General features: G+C 40.4%; 1 protein-coding gene across 2 annotated transcripts in view; it reads right to left on the bottom strand.

The window, feature by feature from the left end:
• CD99L2 (CD99 molecule like 2) overlaps window positions 1-12,325 on the bottom strand; it is a 130,229-nt gene that overhangs the window by 22,295 nt on the left and 95,609 nt on the right. For both annotated transcript variants that reach the window (XM_073013364.1, XM_073013365.1), the window contains 3 exons: window positions 7,360-7,428; window positions 7,148-7,231; window positions 5,645-5,710 (listed from right to left, as the gene is read on the bottom strand). In XM_073013364.1, the coding sequence (XP_072869465.1) occupies window positions 5,645-5,710; window positions 7,148-7,231; window positions 7,360-7,428 (219 nt within the window). The remainder of the gene's footprint in view (window positions 1-5,644; window positions 5,711-7,147; window positions 7,232-7,359; window positions 7,429-12,325) is intronic.

Genomic DNA, 12,325 nt, shown 5'->3' with positions numbered 1-12,325 from the left:
ACACAGTATTTTTTAAACAGAGGAATGACAGGGTCAGATTCATGTTCTTGATAGTTCTCTCTTGCAGCTGCAAGGAGGACAAACTGGAGCAAAGATACCAGTTAAGAGGTTAAGGTCACCACTCTTAACCACTTAGCTGGTCATCCCAAGGGAGGGTGAAGATGGCCTGGGCTTGAGGGGAGATAAAGAGAAAGAATAATCTAGATTTACAAGATACCAGGGGAAAGACTTCTGGCATGAGACAGTGAGGAGATCAACAAATCCTCTCTTCAAAAAGCAACTATAAACCTGGACAAAAAGTTAGTCATTTTAATTTGATTTCAGTAAAAGCAGCTTGAGTCCATGGCATTTTTACCCAAGGCTGCTCTCATTTTTCCCTTCCCTAAGTCTGTTGGCAGATTGTTCAGCCAGAGCAAACACCAGCAGTAGTGTATGACTGCTAGGTCATATGGCAAGTCTATGTTGAACTTACAAGAAACTGTCAAGCTCTCTTCCAAAGTGGCAGTACCATTTTGCATTCTCACAAACAATGAATGAGCATTCTTGCCGCTCTGCATCCTCATCAGCAATTGATATTATCAGCTTTTTGGATTTTAGACATTCTAACCGGTGTGTAGTGGTACCTTGTTTTCATTTGTATTTCCCTAGTGAGAAATGACGTTGAATATGTTATTTTCCTATTTTATATTCTTCTTTGGTGAAGTCTGTTCATATTTTTTGCCCATTTAAAAATTGGGGTTGAGTTCTTATTGTTGACATTTATGAATTTATTTATTTATTTTTTGAGACGGAGTCTCGCTCTGTCACCCAGGCTGGAGTGCGGTGGCGCAATCTCAGCTCACTGCAACCTCCATCTCCCAGGTTCAAGCGATTCTCCTGCCTCAGCCTCCCGAGTAGCTGGGACTACAGGCGCCCGCCACCACGCCCGGTTAATTTTTTTTATTTTTAGTAAAGACGGGGTTTCACCGTGTTAGCCAGGATGGTCTCGATCTCCTGACCTCGTGATCTGCCTGCATCGGCCTCCCGAAGTGCTGGGATTATAGGCCTGAGCCACTGCGCCTGGCCTATGAATTCTTTATATCATCTGAATACAAGTCCTTTATCAGGTATATGATTTTGCAAATAGTTTCTCCAAATCTGTGGCTTGTCTTTTTCTTTTCTTCATAGTGTTGTTCATAGAACGAAAGTATAATGTGTATGTCTACACAGAAACCTGTATGTAATGTTTAAAAATGTTGGCCAGACGCGGGGGCTCACGCCTGTAATCCCAGCACTTTGGGAGGCCAAGGCGGGCGGATCACAAGGTCAGGAGATTGAGACCATCCTGGCTAACATGGTGAAACCCCGTCTCTACTAAAAATACAAAAAAAAAAAATTAGCTCGGCACGGTGGCGGGTGCCTGTAGTCCCAGCTACTAGGCAGGCTGAGGCAGGAGAATGGCATGAACCTGGGAGGCGGAGTTTGCAGTGAGCTGAGATCGTGCCACTGCACTCCAGCCCAGGCGACTGAGCGAGACTCCGTCTCAAAAAAAAAAAAAAAAAAAATGTTTATAGCTGGGCGCAGTGGCTCACACCTGTATACCAGCATATTGGGAGGCCAAGGCAGGAGAATCACCTGAGCCCAGGAGCTCGAGACCACCCTGGGCAACATAGCAAGATCCCATCCCTACAAAAATTTTAAAAGTTAGTCAAATACGGTGGTGCGTATCTGTGGTCCCAGATACTCAGGAGGCTGAGGTGGAAGGATTGTTTGAGATCAGGAGGTCAATGCTTCAGTGAACTGTGTTTGCATTATTGCACTCCAGGCTGGGCAACAGAGTGAGATCCTATCTAAAAAAAAAATGTTTATGGCAGCTTTATTCATATTCACCCCAGACTGGAAGCAACCAAGATGTCCTTCAGCAGGTGAATGGATAAACAAAGTGGTACATCCATACAATGGGATATTGTTCAATGCTAAAAAGAACAAACTACCAAGCTATGAAAAAACACAAAAGAACTTTAAATGCATATTGCCAAGCCAAAGAAGCTAGTCTGAAAAGCCTATATACTGTATGGGTCCAATTATATGGCATCCTGGATAAGGTAAAACTATAGAGAAATAAACAAATAAGTGGTTGCACTAATAGAAAATAGATTAGGGTTGAGGGAAGGGGGAGTGGCTGACTATCAAGGGCATATACAGAAGTCCTTGTATGGTGAGGAAACTGTTCTGTATGGTACTTGGGGGGTGGACATGTGACTCTATGCATTTGCCAAAACCCATAGAACTATATGTTACAAAGAGTGAACTTTAATGCCTACAAGCAAAAGAGCAAAACATCAACCAGGTGGGTGGGGGACTCCCAGGATGGAAAGGAGACTATGACAAATGAATCTAACTCCATTATAAATGGGTGGCATAACTGTACTGAATGGATGAGGAAGGTAAAGGAATGAACCTAAGCAACTTTGAAAAACAGTATTTTGACTGGAAACTGTAAGGTAAAGACAAAAGAAACTGAACATAAACACTGGACTCTAGTTGGTAAAGTTGTTTCTCCTGGGGGTATGAGTTAGCAGTTCTGATGCTCTATATGTATATACCTGAATTGAGTAAGATAGTAAATAGATGACAGGTAGTAGCAGCTAGGTGTCTCACTGTCAGAGAGGAAAGTTATAGGTAAGCAAAAAAGGAAGATCAAAATAATCCTTCTGGCACTGGATTACAGTTGGAGATATAAGTATGAAGTCATGTTTAGGTTATATACCTGCTGATGGTTAAAAGAAATTATTTGGATATGTGTGTATATATGGTGTTATGTATTGAACATTTGTATTCCTTCTCAAGGTCATATTTTGTTGAAGTCCTAACCTTCAATGTGATGATATTAGGAGGTGGGGTCTTTGGGAGTTAATTATGAAGGCCAACCCCTCATGATAGGATTAGGACCTTTATAAGAAGAGACACCAGAGCTTTCTCCCTACTCTGTCCTCTCCACCAATCAGGGATACAAGAAGAAGACAGCCATCTCCAAAACAGGATGCAGATCCTCACTAGATACTGGATCTATCAGTGACTTGATCTTGGACTTCCCAGCCTCTAGAACTGTGAGAAACAAATGTCTGTTGCTTAATTATCACCCAGTCTGTGGTAATTTGTCATAACAGCCTGAGGTAAGACACACGGGTTAGTATATATACATATATTTCCTGTTTCCTATCTCTGTCTGCTTAGACAGTCTAGAAGTAGTGATATGCCACTAGGCAATGAATACTCAAATCTTGATTTCTAATACCATTCTCTTCTCCAGTGAAAAAGAATGACATACAGAATTGGACACCAAGGAAATAAATCCAAGAGGCAACAGTGTTCAGAAAGAAGCAGTGAATGAGACTCATGAATGAGACCAGTCAATGAGTGAGAAAGGGCCCAGGAAGAAAGAATGTTAAGGAGAAGGTGATCATCAAAGTCAAATGCTACAGAGGCCACACAGGACAGAGGGCTGTGACCATCAGGAAACCACTGGGAACCACTGGGAACCTAGAGCTTGCATACTCTAGGATATACATGGCAAGGGGGCCATGAGGAGTTGAAACACTGGCCTCAAATTTCTCAAAGTGCTATGGAAAGCAGTCTGTTGGTAGAAATGGGAGACAATCAGAGTCCTGCCTAGGCTGGGCAGGAAGGAAATAAGGGTGGAGGAGGAGGGCTTATAGGCCATCACCTTCTTAGAGAAAGGCAATAGGACCTGTTGACAAAAGACTGTCATCGTCACCTATAGGCAAAATGTGGGGCTTCTACAGGGTCAATAAGAGGCCTTCTTGAGAAAAAAGTCCATAACAAATAATGCATTATTTTGAAAATATACTCCAAAAGTATAGCTGAATCTATGTGCCTAAGACCCAAGCCTGAAAAATGCATTAATTAGGATTCTTTTTATGCTGAAGATCATAATTTATTGAAATGTGATATTTTACCTTTGCTCACAGCATTAGCATATTTTTGTGTAAAGGACAGTATCTGAGAATTCCATGGTGTGCTTATCATAACCATGTTTCAGTTTCACACTTGTCCTTTTTTCCATGACTCCCTTTATCTTCTTTTCCTGACACCTATAATGGCAGAGGGTACAACTTAAGCTAACAATTGATTATTCTTTACAAGAGAAGTTCAAATATGAGCCTAATTAAAGAATTTCTGAACACTTCTTCCTTGCTAAAACATGCACTTTTAATAAGGAAAAGCCCCTGACATGCCATTCAGACTTTCATTCATGTGTGTGCTTACATGTGTGCCTACTGCTCTCATTTCACCATCTGGAAATACCACTTATCACCCAGGAGTAATTGGCCAATTTGCTGGATTTACCCTTTAAATGTTTCATGTTCTCCTGACACCTGTGGGTTTCATTTAGAGGCTTTTTGTGCTTTTTAGTAGAGATGACTCTGTCTGGAAAGGTGTTTCGAAGGACAAATTTAACTATGGTATCCTTTAATCAGAAGAGAACACTACTGCCGTATGAAAGGCACACCGTTCTCGCAAGAAAAGAGGAAACACTAGTAACCACAGCCAAGACTGTGGGGAGTATATGAGAGTTACAACCAGATACACCCATAACTTGTCACACTTACAACCGGGTGTAATAGCAATTTGCCATTGCAACAGGTTACAACCAGAGTTACCACCACAGCTTACCATCGCAACATGTTGCTATCACAACAGATTACAACCACAAGTTACAATCACAATGGGTTACAACCACAAGTTACAATCACTAGCTTGTCTTGCTACATCAACAAATCTGGCTAATATTCCCTTCATACTTCATACTTGATGTATACTATGATAAAAGGTTGAAATCTTTGGTCACTTGGGGAATTAACACGATCTGGCCTCGGGGAGGACATGACTATTCTGGGGTAACATGAGGGAACTTCTTTGTGGTGATGGAACAGTTCTGCCTCCTAATTATGGTAATGGTTACTCAAATCTACACACATAACATTTTTATAGACCTACCCATACTCGCTCACACACGCACATCTGAATGCATGCAAAATCTGATGCAATCTGAACAAAGTCTATAGCTGATTTAACAATACTGTACTAGTGTTGACTTCCTGGTTTTGACAATGACTAAGGTTATGTAAGGAGAAGCTAGGTGAAGTGTACACAGGAACTCTCTAGAACTATTTTTCCAACTTCTTATGAGAACCATTTCAAAATAAAAAGGTATTTTAAAAGACATCTGACTTGCTATGGGTCTCTTAAAAAAAATGCTTATCATGATGAGTTTGCTCCTCCCATCCCAAAAGTGAGTGAGTCTCTCGAGGTTGAGAGGGCTGTTTTCAGAGTCCACTGGCCCCCAGTTATTGTCATTGGTGGTGTTGCCTCGGCAAATAGGCTTCAGCCAGCATGAAACTTGAACCTATCAGCACTGCTGCTTAAGGAACATCAGGGGAAATGTGCAGCTTTTCCAAAATGGCTTATAAATCCCCCCCTTGAACTGCATCACTCATGTCATTCTGAATGAACCCCAATTGGCAGGCTGGGATGTCTGGGAACTACCACTCATTTCCCAGAGGCTCAATTAATCTGGTTGCTGCATAATCACCTTTTTCACCAGAATAAGGATTGTGTTGGCACAAATCAATGCTCCTACCTTTACCCTTGTCAGGTTTGTATTCTCCACCCCCTACTATGTCTTCAAGATCCTTGTCTGAAAAACCTGGAGAAAATAAAACATACATTTCAATGACAAGAAAAAAAATCAGCAACAAGAAACTTGTGTTAATAATGTTGCCCAGGATTCAGAAAATGATTGCCAGTTCCACTTAAGAATGCCCTTCATGAAATTCTAAGAGGCCCTCCCAGACCCCCTTCCACTGGTGTACATGTCCCGCATAATGTCCCACCACTCTGAGTATGAGGAGAACCATGGATAGGATGGCTACCACTCCCGTGATTAGGTTACATTACATGCCAAAGGTGAAGGAACTTTGCAGAGGTAATTAAGGTACCAAATCAATTTGACTTTGCATTAATCAAAAAGGAGATTATCCTAGATGGGCATGACTTAATCAGGTGATATCCTCAAAAGCAGGCTCAGGCCTTCTCTGAGCTCAGACATGAGAAGCAACAGAGTCAGTCGGTCTCTCCTCCTTTCTCCCCTACCAACCCCTCTGTCGGTCATTCTCCTGCTGGTCTTAAAGCAGCAAACAGTCATTATTTCTATAGCTGCAAGGGAATGCACTGTCAACAACCAACTGAGCTTGGAAGGGAACCCAACCTCAGACAAGACCCCAGCCCTCACCAACACCTTGACTGCAACTATATGAGCTCCTGAGCAGAACACTCAGCTTAGCTGTTCCTCAACTCCGGACCAAAGGAAACAGTAAGATAATAAATGGGTGTTGTCTTAACTCAGAGTTTCTGATTTTTGTTATGCGGCAAGGAAACTGATACAAGGAAACAGAAAATTTATGAACGAGTAAAAGATCCATTGAAAGGACAAGAGAGTCCCACAGAACCAAGTGTGGAAAGTGTACTGATAGAGTTTCACACTCCACACTACGCTTAACCTGTAAGAAACAACCGCTTTTGTTGGGGCCAAGTTTTGATGTCCTATCCAAGATTAGCCACAAGGATCTGAAAAGTCTGTGAAAATATTCCTCCCTTTCCCCCCTGAGTATGGGTGTGAGGCCAGATTTCCTTCATATACTTCAACCAAAACAACATCTCGCGATGGAATAAAGTGCCTGTGAGAATCCAGCTGCTTCCATCCAGCCAGACATGAGAGAAATCTGCAAAAATGTAACATCATGTCGCTCTCCTGAATACAAGTTTTTGTCTTGCAAGCATAGTTATTTCTCATAAAAATGTTATTTATGTTAAATGTATGGGTTTAATGTTGCTCATTTTAGATTAATAAAGTCTTTCGGTTTTAAATTCTAAGATGATGAGTATTGATAAACGTGACCCACATAAGCAAAATCTCTTGAGATCTCAATGATTTCGGGAGTCCCGAGACCAAAAAAGTTTGAGTACCACCAAGATAGGGTTCTCCAGTGATTTGAAGTGCCTCCAGCTCTGCCAGGCCCAGGCTGGCTCTGTCTCTGTGGGATGACGTAATTAATGAGACAGAACCAGACCAGGTGGGACTTACCTCCTCCTCCAGCAATCGGTTTCCTGCGGCCATCATCTCGATCATTTCGATCATCCAAGGCATCAGCCAAGTCAAAATCATTTCCTTCATGGGATCCCAAAATAAAAGAAATACTCAATTAGTTCATCTATGGGTAGCTCATTTGGATCCTGTCTCAGAGGGAGCCCCATGGGATCCTTCCCTTACTGCTCTCCTCAGAGCGGCCTCCTTACCTAAAGTATTTGCTGGAGCTCTGGTGGTTACTGGCCTCTTGGTCGTGGTGGTTACCTGGTTCCATTTCTCTAAAAGGGGAAGAGAGGACAGTAAAGCGAGCACATTTAGGAACAAAATGTAGCAGCCATTCATGTCTCAGGGAAGTTACATCATGAATATTCTTGTCTTGGTCCTTGAGGCTCCTATAGCACCTCTAAATAATCACTTTGAGATGGATGACAAAGAGATATAAAAGGCTTCAATGACATGGGTTCTGTTCACTTTTCTTCAGGGGATGGGGGTTATGAGGCAGACATAGTCCCACATGTGGCCAGGTAAGTGGTAAAGCTGGGACTTGAGCCCGGATCTGTGGGAGACGACCACATGGACCGAGGAGTTCTAGAGTTTGAGCACAAGTGCTTGAGAGCTCCAAGCCTTGGTTCCACCACTGTCAATGTGGCACTTGAACTATAGCTAATCCTGCCCAGGGATGGACAGATTGAGGTTGCATTCCCAGTGAACTGTTTTAGTATCTTATACACAGCAAGTGGTTACAACACACATATATATAATTTTATAAAACTGTGGTTACTGTTATAAACGTTAGGTCTCTGGGCTCAACCAGATTCCTTTCAAATATGGACTTCTTTCACAGCAATTACACAGATGGCATTCATACATTTTCCAATTGATTCTTTTCTTGAACTTCAGAAGACTGTGCTGTAACTGTTCTCACTATTGAAGTTAATAGACGGAAAAGACAAAGATAGTGCTATATACAGCAAGTACTGGGAGAGAAACAGCAATGTATGTGGGGAAAAAAACCTAAATGAGTTTTACAGAGCAATAATGTGATATCCAAACTGCCTAGGGACATTTAAAATGTATTGCCTATCATTTTTTGATAGACCTTCGGTGTTGTCTGTGGATCAAAGAAATGCAGGTCTGAATCTTCTGCAAAGAAAGTACAAAAACAATACAGTAAGTCAAGTCATGACCCAACAGTTCTCAGATAGAATAAAGAGGGATATTACAAAATGATAAAATGACCAATCTAGCAAGAAGACATAATCATCCTGAAAGTGTGTGCACCTAACAATAGAGTGTCTAGACACATTAAGTAAAACCTGATAGAGCTAAAAGGAGAAATAAGCAAACACACATTTATAGTTGGGGACTTCAACACTCCACTCACAGCAATTGGTAGAATTACTAGACAGAAAATCTACAAGGATATTGAAGAAGTGAACAATAATCAACCAATGGGATTTAATCAGCACAACAGGACACACCAGCCAATCACAGCAGAGTAAACAATTGTTTAACCACTCACAGAATATTCGCCTGAGATCATATTATGAACCAGGAAATAAACTTCAACAAAGTTAAAAGTATTGAAATTATGCAGAGAGGTATCATTAATTATACTTAATTCAAATTAGAAACAGAGAAGAAACAATAGAAAACAAGAAAATCTCTAAACATTTGGATATTAAACAACATACTTCTAAATAAAACAAGGGTCAAAGAAAAAGTTTCAAAGGAAATTTTTTAAAATACATAGAACTGTGTGAAAATGAAAACACAACATAGCAAAATACGTGGGATCTAAAGCAGTGCAGAGAGAAGTTTATAGTACTCAATGCATAAGTTAGATATCAAGAAACGTCTCAAATCAATAACCCAAGTTACTAATTCGAGATGCTAGAAAAAGAAGCTAGCTAGATACTAGAAAAACAAAACCAAAGCAAGCAGATAGAAATAATACACACAAGAGCAGAGATCCATGAAATTGAAAATAGGAATGCAATACTAAAAAAAAAAAAAAAATCAATAAAACCAAAAGCTTATTTATATAGTAAAAAGGGATAAACCTCTAGCCTTAGTAACAAACATAAAAGTTAAAAAAGATGATATGCCAATAAAAGGACTGAAATGGGACATTATAGATCTTGCAACCAGTAAAAGAATAATAATGGAATAATATGAACTTTTTTAGCTCACATATTTGACAACTTGGAAGAAATGGACCAATTTCTCAAAAACCACCAACTACCAAAATACAACCTAATCCTGTGTTCATGGATTAGAAGATGCTAAATTGTTAAAATGGCAATGCATACTATCTAAAGCAATCTACAGATCCAATGGAATCTCTACCAAAATCCCAATGACATTTGTTGCAGAAATAGACAAATTCATCCTAAAATTCACACAGAATTTCAAGAAACCTCAAACAGCCAAAACAATCTAGAAAAAGAACATAGAAGATTCACACTTCCTGATTTTTAAATTTACTACAAAACCACAAATATCACAACACGTGTGGTACTGACATCAAGAACAGACATACAAACCCATGAAATATATTAGGAAGCCCAGAAATAGGCCGGGTGCAGTGGCTCACGCCTGTAATCTCAGCACTTTGGGAGGCTGAGACAGGTACACTGCTTGAGCCCAGGAGCTCAAGACCAGTCTGGCAACATAGTGAAATCCCATCTCTACAAAAAATACAAAAAATTAGCCAAGTGTGGTGACATGCACCTGTGGTTCCAGCTACTTGAGAGGCTGAGATGGAAAGATCGCTTCAGCCCAGGTGGAGGCTGGAGTGAGCCGTGATCACACCACTATACTCCAGCCTGGGCGACAGAGTGAGACCCTGTCAAAAAAAAAAAAAAAAAAAGGAGAAGAAGGGAGGGAGGGAGGGAAGAAGGAAGGAAGGAAGGGAGGGAGGGACGGAGGGAGGCAGGGAGGGAGGGAGGGAAAGGGGAGAAAGGAAAGGAAAAGGGAAGAGAAAGGAGGAAGGAAGGAAGAAAGCAAGCCCAGATATAAACCCTTGGTCACTAGATTCTCAACAGTATGTCAAGACCATTAGATGGGGGAAAGGACAGTCTTTCCAACTAATGGTGCTGGGAAAATTGGATATCCACATGCAAAGGAATGACTTTGGACCCTGACCTATACTATATACAAAAATTAACTCAAAATAGATAGAAGATTCTTAGACATGGTGGCATGAAAAAAAGAAATAGTTCAAAGAACTAAATATAAAAGCTAAAACTATAAAACTCTCAGGAGAAAACATTACAAAAACGTTTCATGATATTGGATTTGAAGATGATTTCCTGGATATGATACCAAAAGCACAGGCAACATCAACAACAAAAACAAAATAAATAAACTGATCTTCATCAAAATTTAAAAATTTTTGAGACAGGGTCTCACTCTGTCAACCAAGCTGGCTGGAGCGCAGTGGCACAATCATGCCACTCACTGCAACCTCCGCCTTCCAGACTCAAGTGATCTTCTTATCTTAGCCTCCTGAGTAGCCGGGACTACAGGCTTACGCCACCATGCCCAGCTAATTTTTGTATTTTTTGTACAGACAGGGTTGCCCCATGTTGGCAAGGCTGGCCTCAAACTCCTGGGCTCAAGCCATCCACCTGCTTTGGCATCCCAAAGTGCTGGGATTATAGGCATGTGCCACCACGCCCAGTCTAAAATTAAAAACTTTTGTGCATCAAAGGACAAAAAGATAACTCTTTTTACTCTCTTGGGAGAAAATATTTACAAATCTTACATCCAATAAGGGATTAATATCCACACTATATAAAGAACTTACACAAGTCAACAACAACAAAAACCCTGATTTTTAAGGCTAGGCAAAGTGGCTCATGCTTGTAATCCCAGAACTTTGGGAGGCTGAGGCGGGTAGATTACTTGAGTCCAGAAGTTCAAGACCAGCCTGGACAACATGGTGAAATCCTGTCTCCACCAAAAAAAACAAAAAAACAAAACACACACACACACAAAAATTAGACAGGTGTGGTGGCACACCTGTAGTCCCACCTCCTCAGGAGGCTGAAGTAGGAGGATTGCTTGAGCCCGGAGGTGGAGGGTGCAGTAAGCTGAGATCATACCACTGCACTCCAGACTAGGTGACAAAGCAAGACCCTGTCTCAAAAAAAAAAAAAAAAAAGGGAAAAAACAAAAACAAACAAAAAAACGGTTTTAAAATGGGCAAAGGACTTGAATAGACATATCTTCAAAGAAGATATACAAATGACCAATAAGCACATGAAAAGATGCTCAGTGTCATTAGTCATTAGGGATATCAAATAAAAACTGCAATAAGATACCAGTTTGCACCCATTAGGATGGCTATTATTAAAAAGAAAAATGAAAAATTACAAGTATTAGTGTGGACATGAAGAAATTGGAACCCTGGTATATTGCTGGTGGGAATGTAAAATGGTGCAGCTGCTGTGGAAAACAGTTTGGCACTTCCTCAAAATGTGAAACAGAGTTCCCATATGATCCAGCAATTCCACTTCTAGGTCCATACCCAAATGAATTGAAAGCAGAGACTCTAACAGACATCTGTACGCCAATGTTCCTAACAGCATTATTCACAAAAGCTAAACGATGGAAACAACACAAACGGCCATCAACATATAAATGGATAAACAAAATATGGTATATACATATAATGCAGTATTATTCAGCCTTAAAAGAAAGAAACTCTGATACACGCCGCAACATGAAAAAACCTGGAAAACATTATATTAAGTGAAATAAACCAGACACAAAAGAACAAATCTTGTGCAATTCTGCTTATAAGAGGTACCTAGAATGGGCAAATTCTTAGAGATAGAAAGTATAACAGAGGTTACAGGGGCTAGGAGTAAGGAGAAATGAGGAGTTACTGTTGTATGGGCATAGGGATTCTAACTGGGCTGATGAAAAACTTTTGGAAATGATCATGGTAATAGCTGCACAACATTGTGAATACCAATGAGCCTCCACATCCATAGGTTCTGCATCCAGAACCATGTGTTTGACCAATCATGGATCAAAATATTCAAAGAACCAAAAAAAAAGTAATACAACTATAAAAATAATATACATTTTAAAAATGCAGTATAATAACCATACAGCATTATACTATATTAGGTATTATAAATAATCTGGAAATGATTTAAACTA

This window comes from Chlorocebus sabaeus, chromosome X (assembly GCF_047675955.1).
Source record: "Chlorocebus sabaeus isolate Y175 chromosome X, mChlSab1.0.hap1, whole genome shotgun sequence".
Classification (NCBI taxonomy): Eukaryota; Metazoa; Chordata; class Mammalia; order Primates; family Cercopithecidae; genus Chlorocebus; species Chlorocebus sabaeus.
The sequence above is the reverse complement of the archived record's forward strand: the minus strand, read 5'-3'. Positions and strand labels throughout refer to the sequence as shown.